At 34.6% G+C, this 21518-nt stretch overlaps 1 protein-coding gene across 1 annotated transcript; it reads right to left on the reverse strand.

The window, feature by feature from the left end:
- Positions 1–998: 998 nt before the first annotated feature.
- LOC118928664 (transmembrane protease serine 11G-like) lies at positions 999–20518 on the reverse strand. Its single transcript, XM_036918126.2, is given in 14 exon segments — positions 999–1156; positions 1841–1844; positions 2999–3023; positions 3025–3139; positions 6299–6558; positions 7139–7208; positions 7211–7286; positions 7288–7310; positions 8044–8082; positions 12321–12481; positions 13171–13234; positions 16312–16435; positions 18332–18452; positions 20472–20518. Coding segments are annotated over 14 exon segments (1287 nt in total).
- Between the last annotated feature and the right edge of the window lie 1000 nt (positions 20519–21518).

Raw genomic sequence — 21518 nt, forward strand, 5'->3', positions numbered from 1 at the left:
GCTTTTAATGTAAATCATTTATAAATACCTAATCTATATTGTTATCACATATTGTGGGTCCCTTAATTGTTCTGAGGTTTACTGAAAATAACACTGTTTAGAAAATAAAATGCATTAAGAAATAATAAAACAAGTGAAAAGTAAATTTACACCAGCATTGGAACTATTCTCATTTTTAGAGATAGAAAGTAGTTACTTCTCATTGAGTCCTTGCCTCTTCTCATTTCCATCTAATATAAAGGCCCAGAAATTTTGCCATTATTTTCTGATACTAAGAGGCATTTTTACATAGTGAAGAACAGAATCCTATGCTAGGCAGTATTTCCAGTTCTCCTGCTGTCTGATCCAAGGATTTATTAATTGTTGCAAAGTAAACATTAGTGTAGTTATTTAAAGAGTTTAAAATCTGCTCTATTGGGTGAACATTTTTTTCAAGTTTCAAAGAGAAGTTAACTGTGCATCTGAGGGCAAAGGAGGGAAGGGCTCAGAGTAGTACCATCTCTTAAGTCCTTGTCTCATGTCTACTGCCCTCCACCGTTCGTCTGGAAGACCATCCAGCATTGGCTAAAACTAGTTATTTTTTTTTGTCCAGTACAGTGTACCACAGATTCCTAACAAGCATTATTTGATGAGGAAGATAAAAACTGTGGAGTCAAGGAAGAGCAGTGTGCTCTGTTGGGGAAAATAGAAAATGCTTAATGAGCTGGTCTTTCTGATTTTGCTGGATTATTCTGGAAGGGACAGAAAGATGAGCAAGAAGGTAATCAGGCACGCAGCAGTGATGGCAGATCTTTGGGTAGTTGGCAGGAAATAGTGTATGCTCATGGTCAGTAAAACACTACAAATGATGAGAAAGAAAGCTTGCTTTCCTCGTGTTAAAGGGGAGGGTTGTCAGGTCACACTTATTTGTATCTTGAACTAGATGACAATAAACATGGCAATGTGTACTAGAGACTACATGTGACATTCACATTTTCAATAAAGAGGTAGTTGTTGCATTAGATGTTCGTTTTAGATTTAATCCAGTCCCGATACAGAGTCACTCTGGTATAAAGTCCGGGCTTGTTTTCTTTTCCACAGTCTATTCCCCAGCTTACTATTCCAATAAGATACCAAATGTTTCTATCATGTGCTATAACCAGAGGTCCTTCAGATCCTGTGGCAGGGGCAGGATCTGGGGAAGATCCTGTGGCAGGGGCAGATCCTGGGGAAGAAGAAGAAATGAATATTGTCAGTGTAATAAATAAAGGGTGTCAGAAATGTGAGTTAATTAGCATCCGAATGTCTAACAAATTCATATCTTGAATTGAAGTGTGTAACTAATTCTATTTTTACTTACCATTAGTATTAATATGATAACTGAGTTTATTACTTATTATTTGTTATTATCTTAGTATTTCTGCTTATCTCTGTTAATACCCTCATCAGGAAGGTAGTGTGACTAAAGCTAAGGTTTCAGTTTTATCTTTGAATGGTCTTTATTTTTGCTCTATCTAAAGAGAAAGCACAAACTGAACCTACATCTCGGCATCCAATTCTCACATAAATGATGACTTCCAGAACCATTGAATGTCGCCTCCTGCTGGAAGTCTCTCCTCTGTTAGCTAGAAATAGTCTTTGCTTTGAATTCGAATCACACTTTGTTCTATTAACACCAGTTGATGGGAAGGTATCCTGGATCCTGCATCACTATGCAGCGACAGGTTCGAGAGGAGGAAGATCTGCAAAGGTCACTCCCACGAAATATGCACTATTTATTACTGAAAGGATTTGCTTCCAAACTAAGGTGGAATCTCTGGCCTGAGCTAAATGGTTTAAAGTGTGTGTGAATCATGAGGACTTCCCTGATATCTTTAACCCAAGGTTTAGACAAATGACTTTTATATTTATCTTTTAGCAATTAACTTATTAATTCAAAAGAAGCATTATGTGGAAACCACTAAGAAAGAGGATCCTTTTGAAGCAGGTCTGGGGTCCAAGAGTCTTGTGCCTCTGACTGTTTTCCCTCCCCTTCTTCCATGCTTCTTAATATACTCTAGTCCTCAGTAGACGGTATGAAAACCTCAGTCTACCAAAAGCAGTCCTCCTCAGCTCCTTTCCCATAGGCCCACATCCTAATTTAGGTCCTAGTATTTTACTGCGTCAGTGATGAAAAATGATGAAAAGCAAGGGCCCTTGGACCAGTGGAAAGAGACCCTCTGCTCCTACATAGATTTGTTTATGTTCCTGCTTGAAAGACAAACGATCTAGTTGTAGCCACCCATGTTGTTTCTGCTTCTCCTCAGGAAGTAAAGTTAGTGGAAGGAGATATTTTATTTCAGAATATGTAGCCAAATCCTAGTTTTTGTTCATTTTGGTTACTTGTGTGCTATATTATCAGTTTGTAAATTCATTGTGGACTTTTGTAATGTTTGTGTTTCCTTCAGTAATTCACGCAGTACTTTGCAATTCACAGAAAAATTTGAATGAATAAATGAATGTTTATTACATCACATGCAGACAGCCAGTGGCAGATCCATAGCGGTACCTTAGGTAATACTTTAATATGAATAAGTGTAGATAATCTGTTTTTTCCTAGTAGTGTAACTCTATCTGGATGTACAGTGTTAAAGATCAAAGGTTTAAACTCTTGTCAGGTGATGCTGTTGTGGCCTGAAGATGTCTGCAGATCCCATCCCTCAGTGCCTTACAATTTGTTATCGTTGTGACTTGAAGCAAAGATTATGTGGCTTCCTGGCTTGGTTTCTACCATCTGCTTTCAGTTTCTTTTCTCTAATTGGAGTCCTAATTTGCAGCTGGTGACATTTTTTTTATGTGTGGTTCTGAACAATACAAGGCTGTTAAACAAGGAGTATTTGTTATGATTCTCCCACTCTTTTTACACTCTCTCTCCTTCACCACTAATTTTATGGAGTCACATGAAGTAACATTGGTCTGTGGTCAGTAAGGCCATCTCTATTCAACAAATTGATTTTTGTGGATTTGAGTCTATTCTTACTTCACAGGCATCTAGTTTTCCTGAAGAATCCAGCACAGATCATTCCTGATGATACAGCACCACCATATACATTAACTTGGTTACATATATCATTTTTTATGACCTTTACTTCAACTTGTTGCAGAGTATTGTGAAAGGGACCTAAACAAAAATGAATGGGTGAAAAGTTTTCACATTGTTTGTTATGATAGCTAATTGTTGTGTCTGGTAAAGGACTGATCAGTGAGAGAACATATGTCTTGAAGCTGGAGGGCTCTGGGCTTGATGACAGCACTTGGATTCGAGTTATATTTCTTGGATGACTTGTGTGAACTAGGTACCATTCTTGGCACATTTACTTCCACAATCTTACTTAAACATTTCAGCCACCACCAAAGGTAGACATGAGTATTCTCTTTTTCAGATGAGGACACTGAAAGTCCACCTGGCTATGAGTCTAGCTATCATCACATAGTTACTAGATAGGGACTAGCATTAGATTTAAACCCAGGACAGTTCTCCCCACCTGGGATCACTTGGGACAGTTTACCTTACCTTACTTAACCTGGAAATTTGCCACCTCACTTCACAAAGGACACAGCTATATAGGAAATGAGAATCCTTATGAAGAGCAGTATAGAGCATGGTTTTACTATCAGGAAATTACTTTAATATGAATAGATGGAATGCTATTTCTTCATAAGAAAGACCGTGTCTATTTTGTTGATAGCTCAAATTGTTATCTAAAACTAATACCAGGGTAAAGTAACAAACACCTAGATAAGAAATAGATCATGTTTTATTAATGACCCACACATTTACTGATTTGTTATTATATGAAAAGTATTATTTAGTTGTGCATGGTACTCTTTTAGCCATTATATTCTCCTCATTCCCCCTTAACATCTTCTATTTTAAAGACTATATTAGTTCCTCATATAAAGAAGGAGGCTCTGTTTATAACAGGCTCAAAGATAATTAAGAGGGTCAAGGAAGGCAGTGCTGTTAATTTGGGTAAGTCAGGGTAATTCTGTGTAAGGCTTCTGGTCTGGGAGGCAGAAGATACGAGTTTAAACACTTTGCATAATTTATGTGCTATTTGGCCTTGAGCAAGTTACTTAATCTTACTAAGCGTCATTTCACTCAACTGTAAAAAGGAAAAAAATGATACCTAGCTCACATGTCTATTGTCAGGGTTAAAAAATTATAAATAAATATAATCGGTCATGATAGTGCCTTGTCCCATAATCATGTCTTAATCAATGGAAGCTATTAGAGTGAATTATAGAGATTAGGGTTACCGATTTAAAACCCTCGTGGTCTAAAAGCTGCATTTTAAAGTTAATGATGGATGGTGAGGGCTAAAGCTTTTTAAAGAGATCTAAGTGTCTAGGGATTTTGTCCCTCACTGTAAATAAATCTAATTCTCTGTTTCCAAACTAGTTTAAATTCCCTTCTAGGACTATCTTACTGAAGAACTTAAGTCCAACTCATCTATAGTCATTAAGGATTAGCTAGTTCTACTGAACTTCTTCACTATTTTGAAGCATGGAAGGGTCATCACAGGATCATTTTCTCTTCACTTCATCTCTGATTCTGTTTGAAATGCTCCAAGTGACAGAATCTGCTTATCATCAGCTCTTTATACAGATTTTTAAACAATCTGAATTATTTATTTGTGTAGGTGTCTCAGCAATATTCAATACTATCATTTCTGTTGTCTTTAATTGGCATTTAAACTTCCTGGGTATTCTCAAGCTTTAATCAGCTGTATTCCAACTACTTAAAATTCCTGTGTGCCTATTTTCATTTTTGCTGACTTTATAAAGTGCAGATTTAGCCATTTTATAAGCTGTAGATCGTAAAATTTCTAATTTGATATAATTGGATAAATCTTGGAAGGTAGGGGAAGAAAACCTGAGTAGTCTTTGTCTCAGTTTCAAAATGCAGAGCAAACCAACCAACAGTAAACAAATATTTAATACCTAACTTTAGTCTGGTGTCTTACAAAAACAGAATGTTATTCCTGAAAAGTATGCAACTTGTTAGAGTAGACAGAACAGTGCACAGCAATCTGTGCACACTGTTGAGCACTGAATAGTTCATGATGAAATCCCAAATCTCTCCCAAACTACTACTCTGTGTTAAGTTTAATTAGGTTCTAGAGGAAATGTAATGGTGTGGCTCAGATTCGAGATAAATTTCTTGGACAACTTGTGTGAGCTAGGTACCATTCTTGGCACACTTACTTCCATGATCTTACTTAAACATTTCAGCCACCACCAAAGGTAGACATGAGTATTCTCTTTTTCAGATGAGGACACTGAAGTCCACCTGTTAGAGTAGACAGATGCCATCCGTTTCTACTCCAGTCAATAAATGGTTTATCTAATCCCAAAGTATTTGATTCCCTTTCATGTTCATCACTGTTGCTCACAGAAGACAGATTCACCAGGGGTGAGTAGAAGAACTCTCGGATTATAAAGACAATAAACAACTTGGACCCAATGTCAGAATTTTGGAGTGCATATTGAAGGGAAGTAGACTTTCATAAAAATCAACTGATAAGGACTCAGTAGTAAAAGCTATATTTTGAACAAGTACATAAACAAAACTACAGCTTTATAATAAAAACCTGGAACAAGAATCAGAAATTTAGGGGCAGATTAAACCATATGTAAAAAGTCCAGCCATGAGACCTAGAAACTGGAGACCCATATCAGAATATAAAGGTCTATCTTGGCAGTTTATTGTATATTTTCAAGTGCAATAAAATGTCATACTCATAAACCTTATAGTCTCAGGCTTAAAAACTGTGCCATGGATAGATACATTGATCAGAGGGGCCCTATTTAATATTTAGCATCAAGGATGTCATTTAAATTGCTTGCTTATGGCTATTTTTATTTAGTTGCATGACACACTACAGAAGTTTATTATTACTACTGCTAACAAGTTGCATACTTTAAGAATCATGCAGCCATAGCAGAATCACTACATAAACCTATGAAAGAGAAATGGAAAAAAAAAAGTGATGTGAAAAAATATGCTTTAATAATTTTTGAAAAGAAAGTTACAACTAGTTTCCAAAATAGCCCAGAAAGAAGACAATAAAAATAGATACTGTGTAAGAGTAATAGCCAAAGATTCCATAATTCACCATATCTGCATTTTTAATTTTTTGTTTTTGCAATAGTTTTCATGGGACATCTTGATTTCATCTCCTGTTTTCTATATTTTTATTTTGTATCTTATTTTACATCTCCATTCCAATGGAGGATGGATATGCATTTTCTGCTTTGTTGTTTTTACTGAACTCACCATTTGCTTTTAATGCTCCCCATCCAGTGACAAACACTTTACTCTGAGGCCAGACTTCAAAAGAAACATCTGGGAGACAGACTCTTCCCACTTCCTCGGAAAACGTGAGGGGGGTGGAGAGCGTCACCACAGCGATGTCATCATCATGCTTATGGGCAGCATAGTTTTCATGAATGATAATTCTCTGCACTTTTCTTCTCATCAGTGGAGGACATAGAGTTCTTCCAAAACTAGCCACCCAGAGTCTGGGATTTTTGTAACTGGATTACATATAAACAGGATTATGATTGATTCACTTCTGATCTAAAGTTGCCCATGACTCTGGATGAACATGAGATAAGAGGGTGGTAGAAGGACAAATTGTTTAAAAAATAATTGATAGGGATCCTCCCACTTTCTTACTTGAGATGTCTCCCCTAGGACTGCTTTGATTTCATTTCGCTGGTAACAAATCTCCCTATATGAATGTATCTTAAATTACTCCCCTTGAGTGGTAGTTTGTATTTTTCAATGAACAGATGTAAGTCTGTGGGTTGTGATACCTTTGTAAAGTTAAAAAACATCCACAATATAGCTTAGGAAAACTGGTGACCATGTTTAGCTTTTGGTAGTATTGGCTTGTCCTTGTTAGAGTTAAGATTTCTGGGGAATATATTTTCAGTTAAAGCTGAAGATTCTTTAATTTTTTCTACTATGTCACTTTTTCTTAAGTCTTCTGGACAAGCTTGAGAAGCCTAAGATTTTCATAAAGGAATGAAAAAAGGAACAAGCATTATAGGATGTGAATATGAGAAAAAGAGGTGAAATTGGCTATCTTGTTGGTACAGATGGAAGACTTACGTGTCAAAGCAGTGAGCAGCAGCCAGGAGCCACTCCTCACTGATCAAAGATGCTCCACAGAAATGGACGCGTCCATCTGCAGGCTGGCTTGCCATGGCCAATCAGCTTTCTTTGCAGGATAACCATCAGCAATTCTTTCCATAGATGGGGGTCTCTTTCCCTAAACCACAATCTGTCAGAAGGATGTAAGATGATTATTTATAAACAGAGTTATAAACATGGGTAGGTGTGTTTGGCACATAAAGATGGAAACATTTATAGATTTGTTTTCCCTTAAAAGTTAGTAAAAATTATGTAATGGGGTAATGATTATTCAGATTGAAAAAGAACTTAACTTAAAAAAATGAACTATTGAATACCCTTCCTGATGAACTTAAAGCAATGTTACTTAAAAACTTTTTTTTTCATATTTTTCTGGGTCATGTTCTTATGTGCAACAGCTTACTCCAGTGATATTTGACAGTTTTGAGTGCTAAATGGACACTACTTATTATGGAAGAACACCATTTGTACTCCTTTAAAAATACTTGTCTAATATTACAACTATTAAAGTACTGTTGTACAAATGTCAAAGTTCCCAAATTAAAGTTAGTGGGTACCATTCAATTCTAAACCAAATTTTCTGCTTTAACAAAGTGAACCTAATACAAATAAATAAGATACAATTAAAGAGAATTGTTAAAAGAAACTTTCTGTGAGGGAGAGCAAGTTACTGCTGAGGAATTCGTATAGACATTCCCAAGTATAATTACTAATTTTTTCCCTTGAGAAGAATTAAATCATGTATCCGTTCAGAAATACTATATACTTTTGGGACATAGTAAACATGTTAATAGAGAAACTCTGAAAGTGTTGTGAGTGTTATTATTGTTTTATAAATGTCCCAGTGATATTGTTCAACTTACAGCTGTTCAGAATGTGCTGTGCTTGTGCTTCACTCATATATGGAAAGCAAACAAGATGATTATTCAGCAATGGAACAATTATAATTTAAATTACTATGCCTACAGGATATGAATGTTTTTGGTTGGGAGGAACTGAATTAATCAGGAAATTCTAATGTAAAGGCAATGGAATAAAATTCTACAAAAAGGAGAGGCTTATATATAAGTTAAACTTTTCTTCTGACTATATGTGGACTTTGGGAAAATCCTGGTTCATGATTATAAATCACTGGTGTAGAGAAGGCTATTGTTTGCCAGAAAGGAGGACTGCATCTAATTAATACCATACCATTTTATTAACGTATACTGTTCATGTATACTTCTATCTGGACACCATTTCCTTCTGTCCTCATTAACACACTAGTGATAAAGTAAAGAGATTCAAAACATCTTAGACACCTGGCATCTTCACAAAGACTCCCTGTGGAATCAAAATCCACCAGTGTCCTAGCGAATTATCAAAACATATTAGTCATTTTTTTCATAAAATAAAATAGAAGAAAGCATGATCAGTGGCTGTTCCCCAAAATTATATGAATTATTCTGTCTGCCAGATACTATAATGAGCAATCCAAACCCACATTTCATTATGATAGCTAGTGAATAATACCGAAAAGTTAATGAAACAAAAAACACTGGTTGTAAGGAAAGTAAAATCAATAAAATTGATAAAACTCCTGGAAAGAATAACAAAGATAAAATAGAGAAGACACTAATCATCAATATTCAGAATGAATATCAGAATTAATCAGGAATGAATATCCAATATCAGGGATATCATAAAAGAGGCTGCAGCCCTTAAAGGTTAATTATGGAATATTACGAACAACTTTACATTTGTAAGTTTGACAACTTAAAAGAGGTGGACAAATTCCTTGAAAACCAAAAACTACCAAAACTCAGCATGGATATATATAACCTGACGAGTCCTACTTCTAAGGAATCAGAATTCATAATTTTAAAAAATCAAGAAAGAAATTCTTAGGGCTAGATGGCTTCATGGGAAATTTTGCAAAATATTTGAAGAATTAAGACCAATTTTACACATCCCTTCCAAAAATTAGAAAAAAGGGGACATTTCCTAATTCATTTGATGAAGCCCGTTTTACCCTTATCCTAAAACTAGATCAACAAAAAGAGAAGACAACAGACTAATATCTGTTATGAATATAAGTGCAAAAGCCTCAACAAAATTTTAACCTATTGAATGCAAAAGCGTATTTAAAAAATACAGAGTTGGCAAAGTGGATTTATTATAGGAAGGTAAGAATGGTTCAATATTTGTAAATCAATTAATATAATCTACCATATCTACAGGGTAAAGAAGAAAAATGATATGATCATGTTGATTGATACAGAAAATTTTTTCATCAAAATTTAGCACTTATCACCTGCTAGGTTGGCCATAACTGAAAAACAGAAAAATAACAAGTATTGGTGAGGGTTGGGAGATGCTGGAATCCTTATACACTGCTGGTTGGAAAACAGTTTGAGAGTTCAACAGTGAAACAGAATTACCATATTCCCCAGCAATTCCACTCTTAGGTATATATCCAACAGTATTGAAAACAGGTATTCAAACAAATACTGTACACCAGTATTTATACCAGCACTATTCACAATGGCCAAATGATGGAACATCTATCAACTGATGAATAGATTTAAAAAAGTGGTATATCCATGTAGCGAAATACAACATGAATTCTGAAAATATGCTAAGTGAAAGCAGACAGACACAAAAGTCACATATTATGTAATTCCATTTACATGAAACATCCAGAATAGGTAAATCCATACAGGCAGAAAGACTAGGTAAGTCCACAGAAGCAGAAAGTTAATTAGCGGTCGTCAGGGGCTGGGGGAGGGAAAATGAGTAACTGCTAAACAGGTACAGGATTTCCTTCCGAGGCGGTGAGAATGGCTTGGAACTAGGCAGAGGGGATGGTTGCACAGCCACGTGTACTAAAATGCTGCCAAATTGTATGCTTTGAAGTGGTTAGTGGTTAATTTTTGTTATGTGAATTTTACCTCAATAAAACAAACCCATTCACTTTTATAATAGAAACAGTCTATCAGGAATAAGACGGTACTTTCTCAACTTCTTAAGGGCATTTACAAAACATCAATATCTAATATCATACATACTTAAACATGAAAGATTGAATGCTTTCCTTCTAGGATAAGAAATAAGGCAAGAATGTCCACCATTACCGCTCTTATTTAACGTAATAGTGGAAGGTCTAGCTTATTGAATAAGAAAAACACATAAAAGGCATTGAAATTGGAAAGAGAGAAAGAAAACGGTTTCTATTTGTAGACAGCGTGATTGTCTACATTTTGCAAAACAGGAACTGAGACACAGTTTCAGCAACTTATCCAAGACTATGTTACTCTGGTTATTGCTGGGACACAGGTCTTCTGAGTGCTGTCTAGGGTTCTTCCCTACCACTGTGGGATCTCCTGGAGTGCATTCCATGCATTTTTTCTTTATACTATATACATTTAAAAGATTTATCTTACCCTATGAAACTCAATTTTTGTCTTTCAAATTTTTACCTATACAACCTCTCACTTTTTTAGTGCAGTTCTAAAACTCTGTGTGCAAACAGGAATGATTCAGGCTCCTCAGTGTTCTGTAGTATTTATGAATTTTAAGAGACTGTTTTTGTTTCCTGCCCACGTTCAAGTTCATGTTGTATTGAGTTAGTTTATAGAGGTACAGATACAACATATTACAAATACCAAGTTCATGCCCTTGCTGAGTTCTGTGCTAATCTTGGGGATGTGATTGCAACTATATATTTCCTCTATTCAAGGATTTGTCAGTCTTTTGCAGAAGAGATAAAATAAAAAATAAGCAAATTAATTTCCAAGCACCCTTGGGAAGCACAGAAGTCTCAGGGTGAATTGTGACTCTGAAGAGACCTTTCCATGGGAGTGAGGAATGTCTGATCCATAACTTGCTTAGATAGCAACTGAAGAACTGGTGGTGGATGAATCGCCAGCAGATGCCTGTATGGACCACCCCCAACCCTGATCCAGCAACATGGTGGATGGCCCACATTCCCTAATGCCACAGAGTAGGTTGGGGAGAGATCGAGAAATGCTGGAGTTTTAAGTTTCTAACATTTGGCTTAATGGGAGCTCAAGATCAAAACTGAACTTCGTAAAAATGAAAATTTCACACATGCCTACATGTCTTTTATAAAACATTTCCTTCAGGAAGTCTTGTCTTTGCTTTCTAAAGCTTAGTGCACTGGATTCAGGGTCTACTCTGTTCTATCTGCATAATTAACAGAACTGAATGCTGGGCATTACTCACAGAAACTTCAAGTTCTTATCGCAAAGCTATTTTTTAAATTTCTTTCAGACTTTGGCCAAAACTATAATACCATTTTCTCCTCTATTAACATATTATACCTGCTCTAGCCTTCTGGAACTATTTCTGGAAAAAAATACCAAAGAAAGACATTGATAGCTTATAATTATCTTCACCATTATAGTGTCATTTCAGAACTTAACACAAGTTCTGGTAAAATATGAAAACTTCCAACTTAATTTATAGAAGGCTAACTATAGACTTGGAATTATAATGAGCTTTGTTTAATTTTACACCCCTAACATTCATCACCCAGCTCTTTATGTCTGTTTTTCAAATGAGGTGTCTTTATGCCTAAGATAGGGTCTGGCATCCTTCTTTTCCTGTCCCCTCCATGCTCCATGCCCTGGGTCAGTCCTATCTTACATGCTATAGGAAGAGTTATGATAGCTAAGAAAAACATTAGGTCTCCTTTCATTGGAGCCCAAATCATGTTCGTACTCCACATATTGTTGACTTCTGTGTCCCTACCACTCTTACATTCTGTGTTCAGATTGGAGTCAGTATTGCAACAGAAAGAGCCAGGCATTGTAGATTACTGCATCAGTAGCAGAATGTAGGTTTTTATCACATGCATGCTTAATTAATTCAAACAATTCCACTAAGATCTCTTTAAAAAATGAAGGAATATTATTATATTTGGGTTATAATATAATTCTTTTATAATAATTTCCATATAAACTAAAGGAAGATCATCTTTGAGGTTGATTGTATGGGGATTTGCTTATTACCAAGTAACTAAGAAACTTAAAAATTGAAAAGTGATTTCATTTTATGGTGAAATAAGGAAGTTCCTCTGTATATGAGAAATTTTTAAATGACAAAACTGTAACAAGAGAAGAAAAATCATATTTCTTGCCTCTAAGATAAGGTAATGAAGTATTTATCGTCAAGCAGCTGTCATTTAATTTCAACTTCTGATGCAAAATGTTTTCAGCTTGCCTTTTTATTTCGTCTGCATTGTTAGAAGCAAACTGAAATTTAAGCAGTACATCTATTTTCAAACCTTCATTACTTGACCTGAGAAACCAAAACACCAGAATTAATATGAGTGAGGTCATAGCTCTAGTCATTATTATTTTATACCTTATATTTAAATATTAGTTATAACTTCAAAAATACATCTTTAATATTTTATACATTTTATTTTCATGAATTTTCTTTGACTTCCTTTATCTATAGATGTTAATATCTGAATTATTCCCTGCTTGTAAAACTTGATAATTTTCAGGAAGAAAGTTCTAGAATTTTTTTTCTGGAAAAATAAATAAAAAGTTCTTAAATCCATCAACTTTGTGTGTGTGTGTGTGTGTGTGTGTGTGTGTGTGTGCATGCACATGCATATGCTCATGCATGTGTTTGTTTATAAATCTATAGCCTTGTTTTTTAAAAATTCGTAACATCTGTTTATTGTTAAAGATGTAAGTAAAATTGAGAGGAGCATTTTAATGACTGCAAGAATTTTGAGCTGAAATGCACAAGCCTTTAAAAGGATGCAAGTATAATATATTTCATTACTATCCAAGTTAAGAAACTTCTCTCTCTATAGGTACTCTGAACAGGAGGAGTAACAATTGTATGTAATAATATTACATTATTTTTGCTCTTGATGTATCTAAGATTTTTGATCCTGTCCGCAAAGCAAATAATTGAAGAATAAATAATACAAAGTTGCCATTTCATCATGCAAATTAATTAGTTGTAATTACCTAAGGTCGACAACATGAGACTTGATGTAATGGAGATTTAAACTGGATCTTTGAAATAGCTTATCTATCCGAGAAAAAAACCCAACAGGATAGAGCTTTGTTAAATGTGAATTTCACAGATTTCAATATATCACACAAATGCTTGTATAAAACCTGTAATTATTCAAATAGCATTTACTTCAAAGTTTGTTTACAGTTATTCCCAGAAAACTCATTTGGGCATAACCTGTTGTCATAAAGGTTATCCCTGTAATTGGATGTTGATATTTGAACAATTTGTCACATGGTCAAAGATGGCTAGTATGGAGAGTTCAATTAAACTAGAAATTTCAATAGCCAGTATAAAATATATGTGGAGTTGGTGGTGCTGAGACTGAATTTGTTGGAAAATTTGATCATGTTATGGACTTATCACCCACTATTATTCAAGCTCAGTTATCATCCTCATACTTGTGATCAGTGGATCAGTTTTTAGGCTGTAGTGAATCTTTTTAGGCCATGTTTTGACCTGTGGTACATGGGGAAAGGGATAAGAATCTGTATTTATTGTGTACTTCTTTAAAATAAATATATTCATCAAGAAAAATACATGAAATGGTTACTTAAAATAAAATAAGACTACATATGCCTTTTATGTGTCATTTTAGACGTCCTACATGGGATAATTTCTCTGTAGTATAGATTCATTCCTAGAAAAAATTATTTCTTACTAAAACCACAGCTTGTTAGAGAATCTGCAGTTTTATAAACCGGTTTATTACCATTGACTCATCAAGCTGGCTTCTCAGGAAAAAAAAAATCTGATCATAAGCCAAGCCTAAGTGAACATGTCTTGATAATTAGTTTTAAATTCAGAAGAAAGAGCTGCCAAATTGTGAAACTGGGATATATGTTGGCAAGTGCTTTCCACTCCTCTGGTTTGATTTATGAAATTTTCTTCAGTGAAGTACCATGTCATATAATATTGGTTAGGTTGGTGAATATAAGTTTACTGAGAAATTGATGCTTATTCAAAATGAATGACCATGTCTTTTCCTTAAAACTAACTATGAAAGGAAATTTTAAGGAATTAGTTTTATATACACAGATGTACATTCACATGACAAAAGTAAGGCATATTCACTGTAGAACTTATAAATATCAAGCAACACAGCATAATATAAAGAAAAACATTAAAATCATTTATAAATTTCTATGTAGAGAACATGCCATGTACATTTTTGGTATATATACTTCTAGTTTTCTACCTACATTTATATATTTTTATATATAATATTTATATTATATATTTATTATTATAAGTATTCTGTCTTCCTCCTTCCATTCTCCTTCTAATTTCATTAATTTTTGTTGTTTCCCTTTAAATCACAGCTTTGTGATTTAACCCCATATTACCCATGGCAGTTGAGCATATAAACAGTCTAGATTAATAAACTTCACAAGATGATTCTAAAATTCATTTTAGGTTTAATCATTTAATTATTTCTTTTGGAAGGAAGATATTTGCCAGGACTGTAGCGCATCATCTAAATCAGGGATCAGGAAATTATAGCCTGTGAGACAAATTGGGCAGCCACTTGTTTTTGTATTGCTCATCATCTAAGACTTGTCTTCACATTTTTTAAGAGCTGAGAAAATCAGAAGAAGAATGTTTTGTGACATCTAAACACTTTACAAAACCCAAACTTCAGTGCCCATGATAAAGTTTTATTGGACTATAGCCACACTTATTTGTTGAACTGTTGTCTATGGCTGCATATGCATTTCAGTGACAGATTTGACTAGTTGCAGAGAGACCATATGGTCCGAAAATCCAGTTGAAATGATTTATCTAGCATTAAAAAGATTGCCAACTCCTGTTCTGAATTACTATACCTCCCTTTGCGTTGTCTCCATTTATATTGTAGAGAACAGGGCTGGTACTAGAGGACTGGCCATTTCTTCACTAGTCATCCCGCTGATGAGAATTCTTATGGTCCTACCATGTGGCAGACCCTGTGACAAGTACCAAAAAGAGAAGAATAAGTAGACTTAGCCCCTCACAGATCTAGAGGGGCACAGACATGAAATAATAACACTGTAACAAGGCGGTAAGTGCTTCAGCAGAGGGGTATGAAAAGTTCTGTGACAGCACAGGAAAGAGATGCTAACGTATTCAGACATTACTTTTCAGACTTTTTATTCACAACCTAAACTAATCCTTAGAATAACTCAGGGATGTGAGTGAAATAATCCCTGTTGTGTAGTTGAAACTTGGAGGGGGTCAAGCAGTTCCAAAGTTGATAAGCTGACAAAGGGTGAAATTGGGATCTGGATTTAGATGTTCTGACTCCAAAGCTTAAGCCATCATTAACTCATTATGTTGTCACCTGCCCTAATTTTTTTTCCTAATTAAAATTTCTTTAGGGTGTGTTTTAGAAAAGACATGCCAACCCCATTCAATTGCATCCTTCAAGTCATTTCATCAGCTTCTGCCTTTGGTTGGGAAATGGCTAAAGAAATATTTTTGAACCTGGCAAAGATCTGTCATCTTTGGTCCATATTAGGCTCAGTAGAAGATGTGTATACAACTGAAGTCTTCATTTGAAAAGCTATGCTGTGTGTTTCTGTGGTATCTCTTCAGGAATAAAAATTCAGTATAACTTGCCTAGTGAGAAATGTATCAGGGTCATACACAGAGTATGCGCTCAATAAATAATCTGTGGTAATGTTCTTTGTGCCTGATTGATTAAGTTATGTTTCCAGTTAACTCTAAAGTTTTTTGCTTTGTATTTGAGCTATTATTCTTTTGTTGGGCTTATGTTGTTCAGTCTCTGGTGCAATTACCTTTTGCCCGATGTGTTTTTCCAATTTTCCTTAGATAATGTTGGATAGAGTTGTCAGGATCGGCAAATAAAAAAGAGTTAAGTTTTAATTTCAGATAAACAATGAATTATTTGTTAGTATAAGCATGTTTAAGATATTGAATAAAGTATGTTTTCAGGAACATCTGAAATTAAAATTTAAATGGGCATTCTGTTTTATCTGGGAGCCCTAAAATAGGTGCAATTTGCTGTGTTCTTAACTTGCTAATGACTTTATTCAAACTTTCTTCTTTAAAATATTATTGCTAGGTAAGAATGATGCCAGCAAAGTTCACACTTACCTCTTTTTTTATTTTTTGTTGTAGTTCGGTCCTAAATTTTGAGTGTTCCACTGAAAAATTGGGATTATATTCAATATTGGGGATCTGGAAGAAGGTTTGGTAATAGTGAAACTTCTGATCTGGAAGGGAAAATAAAAAATGCATGGATTCTTTTTAGTTCATTTGATTGTATAAATATCAGAAATAGAGGGGATAACATGTGAAAAAGTCCTATAATTGAAGAGCTCCTGAGAATTAAACATTCAGTAGTAGCTTCTAACCCCTTTTTTAAATATTGAGTAAAATTGGCATATAACATTGTAATAGTTTCAAGTGCACAACACAATAATTTGATATTTATATGTACTACAAAGTGATCACCACAATAAGACTAGTCACCATCCATTGCCATATAGTTGACCCCTTTCACTCTTCTTATCCACTCCCAAACCCTTTCCCTTCTGATAACCACGAATCTGTTCTCTGAATCTATGAGTTTTGTGTTTGTTCATTTGTTGTTTCTTAGATTCCACATATGGTGTTTGTTTTTCTCTGACTTATTTCACTTGGTATAATACCCTCAAGGTTCATTCTTGGCAAAAATAACAAGATTTCTTTCTTTTATATGGCTGAGTAGTATTCCACTGTGTACGTATGTGTGGGTGAGTATACCATATTTTATTTATCTATTCATACATCAATGGACACTTTGTTTCCATGTATTGGCTATTATAAATAATAGTGCAGTGAATATAAGGGTGTATATATCTTTTCAAATTAGTGTCTTCATTTTCTTTGGATAAGTACTCAGGAGTATAATAGCTGGATCAGATGGTAGATCTAGTGTTAATTTTGAGGATCTTCCATACTGTTTTCCATAATGGCTTCACCAGTGTATATTCCCACTAACAATATATGAGAATCCCTTTTCTCCACATCTTCTCAAGCAGTTGTTATTTCTTGTCTTTTTGATAATAGCCTTTATAATAGGTGTGAGGTGATATCTCATTTTGGTTTTGATTTTCAGTTCCCTGATAATTAGTGATGTTGAACATTTCAAGTGCCTGCCAGCCATCTGTATGTCTTCTCTGGAAAAATGTTTATTTAAATTCTCTGCCTATTTTTTAATTGCATTATTTTTGCTATTGAGTTGTTTGAACTCTTTTTATAAATATTTTGAATATTAATCACTTATTGGATATATGATTTACAAATACATTTTACCTTGAATAGCATAGGAGTTAGAGGCACTGATCCCCACACAGTTGAAAATACACCTGTAATTTTTTGACTCCTCCAAAATTTAACTTTTTCATAGCCTATGGTTGACTAGAATCCCTACCTATAACAGTTAATGCAACATATTTTGTATGTTTTATGTATTATAAACCATATTATTGTAATAAAGTAAGCTAGAGAAAAGAAAATATTTTTAAAAGTTATTGCAGATTGACAAAAACTTTTCCAAGATATTTATTGGAAAAACCTGTGTATAAGTGTACCCACGCAGTTCAAAGTTGTTTTTTCAAGGGTCAAAGGTATCTTTAACCCTTTTTTAAGATCATTCTCATAGTCACCTGATTGTCAGTTGTGTCCTGACACAATTATTACATGTTGGTGATAATACACTTAAGCTGTTGATTAAATAACAGTAGAATGTAATATATTCTCACAACTTGAGCTTGAAGTTAGAAATGTTACTAAAACAGTTATTTATTCTAAGTACATTAAATATTATTAAGCCACACAGTAACACAGGATGTGAATCTATTGCATTGTTTAAGAGATAATATTATATGAATCAAGTCAAATTTTAAGTGCTAGAAGTAATTTTTATACATAAAGGATTATGATTCCCCAAATGTAGGTAAATTCATGAAAATCAATATTACATTATGCAAAATATGTATATATTTATGCAAATTATTGTTGAAATGAAAACTTCATTCTAAAATATATAATTTATTATTAAGATTTTGATATAACTTGAGTGGATCTTCAAATTTGCAAAATGATGCAGTGAGATAGATTCTTATCAAATGCCAAAAAATAAGCAAGAAGACTGGTGATTATTGCTAGAACCAATACAACAGCTCCAATAATAAGGACAATAATCCATGGTTTCAACGAACTTGTTCTTCTGCCCAGTATTGCTGGCCTTTTGAGAGAGAGTTGTATATTAAACACTTGCAAATAGACAATTGTATATTAAGCAGGTCTTAAACACTAGAATCTCAGTTTTACATAGTTTTGGTATCAAATGCTTTTTTGTGGGATTCATGGTTAGCTAATATGTCATTTGGTAACATTTGAATATATTTTTCTATATAAAATTTGAAATAATACTGTCAGTCTTTGACATTTGACTTTATATTTTGATTTTAAAAAGTCAGAATTATACTACAGTTGACTGTTTCATATACTGTCTGGGCCATTATACTAGATATTCTGAAATATTTTTTCTTTGTGTGTGAACTAATACCCTGTATTTGGCTCATGTACTTCACATCACAATGGGCTTTTGAGAATGAGGGCCTCTGGGTCACTCTTCTCATTCTAGCAAGAAGGGACAGATGCTCCGATTGTCTCACAAATTGACCTTGAAGTTAGAATTGCTGCTAAAATAATTTTTTTACCTCAAAGTTGGATGTTGGGGAGCAGGAACAAGGACTTGGGTTGTTCAGGCTCTTTTCATAACTCTGTACTAAATCCATAATTCCCATTTATAAGCAAAGGAATCTGAAATGCATATGAAGAACACCTAAAATGGGACAGGATGGAGGAAAGAAAATAGAAGAGAACTACAAGGAAGAAATAATAAGCAAGCCAAAAATATATTAATATAAAAACAAATGGGTAGTGATAACTCAGGATTTTGTACAAGGAACTTGGTGGCTTGAGAACCTGTGGTAGCATATGATGAATATCTCCTTCACAGGATTTTAAGATTTCAAACCTGTGATTTCTATTGATGATATTGGATAGGATAGGACCATCTTTAAGTAAACAATGAATCAATTTAAAGAAAAATATTAAGACAATAATATCACTAATAGTATGCATTTAGCTCAAAAAGCATGAAAATGATATGCAAATTACTGACATTTGGGAAACCTTTGTGAAAACAGAAAAAATATATGAGAAAGATCTGTCCCTATCCTAGTGTCAGGGCTTACAGTCTAAGGACCAGTCTGAACAATTATAAAATTGAGGCAGGCTAGGATAAGACCCCAATATGGGTTGTCCAGGGAGATCTAATACACAAAAGAACTGGATAAGAATATGGTTCTGAAAGTTAAAGGTACCTCACAGGTACTTCATAAATATTCGTCTACTAAATAAAAGAATGTATCATTAGGTAGTAGGCAGCCCTAACCTATTTGCAACACAAAATCTATTTTTATCAGAGAGTTTTGCTAGAGATGAATGGCTCAAGCATGGCAGGAGGAGAAATGAGATTAAATATTTCCTGGAATAAAAATACAATTACAAATTTTGTTCTTAATTGCTAAAGGACATTTCTCTCCTCTTTACTTCTTGGCTTCTCTCTCCCTTTAATACTGCCAATTCAAAGAATTTAATTTTGGCCAGATTAAAGATGACTAAACAGGTTCACCATAGTGCAGGAAAATCCAGCCTTAGAGAAACCCTTGACATTCAAACAAATATGTGACCTCATCTTTGAGATATTTATGCTAAAGCAAAGAGGAGCAGTGACAAAAGCTACTCATTCAGCAGGTAAGTCTAGAAAACCTTTCACAAAGAGTCAAAGCATTTTTGAAAAGTGTCATCCTTTTAATCACTCCCCTACCTTCATTTAAATTCCAAGCGGCTCATTATCCAGATTGTCTCATGGGAAGGTATGTCTTGAATGAAACCCTGAATGGAATGAACCTTGCTCTTTTCAGTGACAGGCATTTTCCTTCAATGTTACAATCTTTTGTAAAATACATCTTCGGGTCCTTTCTCCTTAGATAGCTCTCCTATCATCAGTTATTTTTCCTGGAGCTTTTTCAAATGCTTTATGTAACTAAAATATCACTCGATGATTCAAAGATGAGGAATAATGGGATTTGTTTCTGCCACAGCAATGGCCACATGATTTGAAAGGTCCATGGTCTCTGAAACTGGTTGTTCAGCATAGTGACTAAGAGTGTGGGTTCAGCAGCCAACCTACCTGAGTTTTGCTCTTAGCTCCCCCACTGTAGGACCTTGGGCAGTCATTCAACCTCTTTGTGCCTCAGCTTCCTTATTCATAATAACACCTACCTTGTGGGGTTATTGTAAAGACTGAATGAGTTAATATATGTAAGAGAACTTGGAACAGTAACTAAGTCATGATGAGGACTTACGACTTTTGGTTATTTTATTATTTGTATTATCAAAAGCAGTAGAGAAAGGATATGAAAGAGTTTGATGAAGTGGAGTGAGCTGGTAGAAAGTGTGTGGTGGATGGGAGATGTGCTGCTCATGAAAGAAAGATGTTGTAACCTGGACTTTGGAATCTGAGTTGCAGCGCTGACCAGAAACTACGCACAGATTGGGAAGCAGTTTGGGAGCCTAGCAAAACCCTGATTATCTCCATGCAGAGTTCCAGCAGATAAGAGATTTCCATGCTTGAGGGAAGGAGAACCCAGAGAACCTTCAAGAGTAATCCCAGGGTTCAGAAAGTAGGCGTTGGGTGGAGAGCACATTTTGGAGCATTCATGTGGAAAGAATTGCTGGACAACACAGTAGTCCCCCTTCATCCAAATTTCAGTTGCAATCTCCATATTTCCAAATTTCAGTTGCAATCACCATAATTTTTGCCATAAACTCTAATCCTTCCATATTAATTTCTTTGAATTTTGAAGTTGTACTCATCACATAGTGATTCAACATTTAAGTACATGATGAAATGCTCCCCACAATGTAGTTACGATCTGTCAACAAAGTTATTACAATATTATTGACTATCCCTATCCTGTACATGTCATCCCTGTGACTTACTTATTTTATAACTGGAAATCTGGAGCTATTAATCCCTTTCATCTATTTCATCCATCCCCCATGGCAACCACCAGTTTGTTTTCTGCATTTATGTCTGTTTCTGTTTTTTGTTTGTCTGTTCATTTGTTTTGCTTTTTAGATTCCACTTATAAGTGAAATCATGGTGTTTGTCTATCTTCGTGTGACTTATTTCACTTAGTATAATACACTCTAGGTCCATTCATGTTGTAACAAA

Source organism: Manis pentadactyla, chromosome 5 (genome assembly GCF_030020395.1).
Source record: "Manis pentadactyla isolate mManPen7 chromosome 5, mManPen7.hap1, whole genome shotgun sequence".
In the NCBI taxonomy this organism is placed as follows: Eukaryota; Metazoa; Chordata; class Mammalia; order Pholidota; family Manidae; genus Manis; species Manis pentadactyla.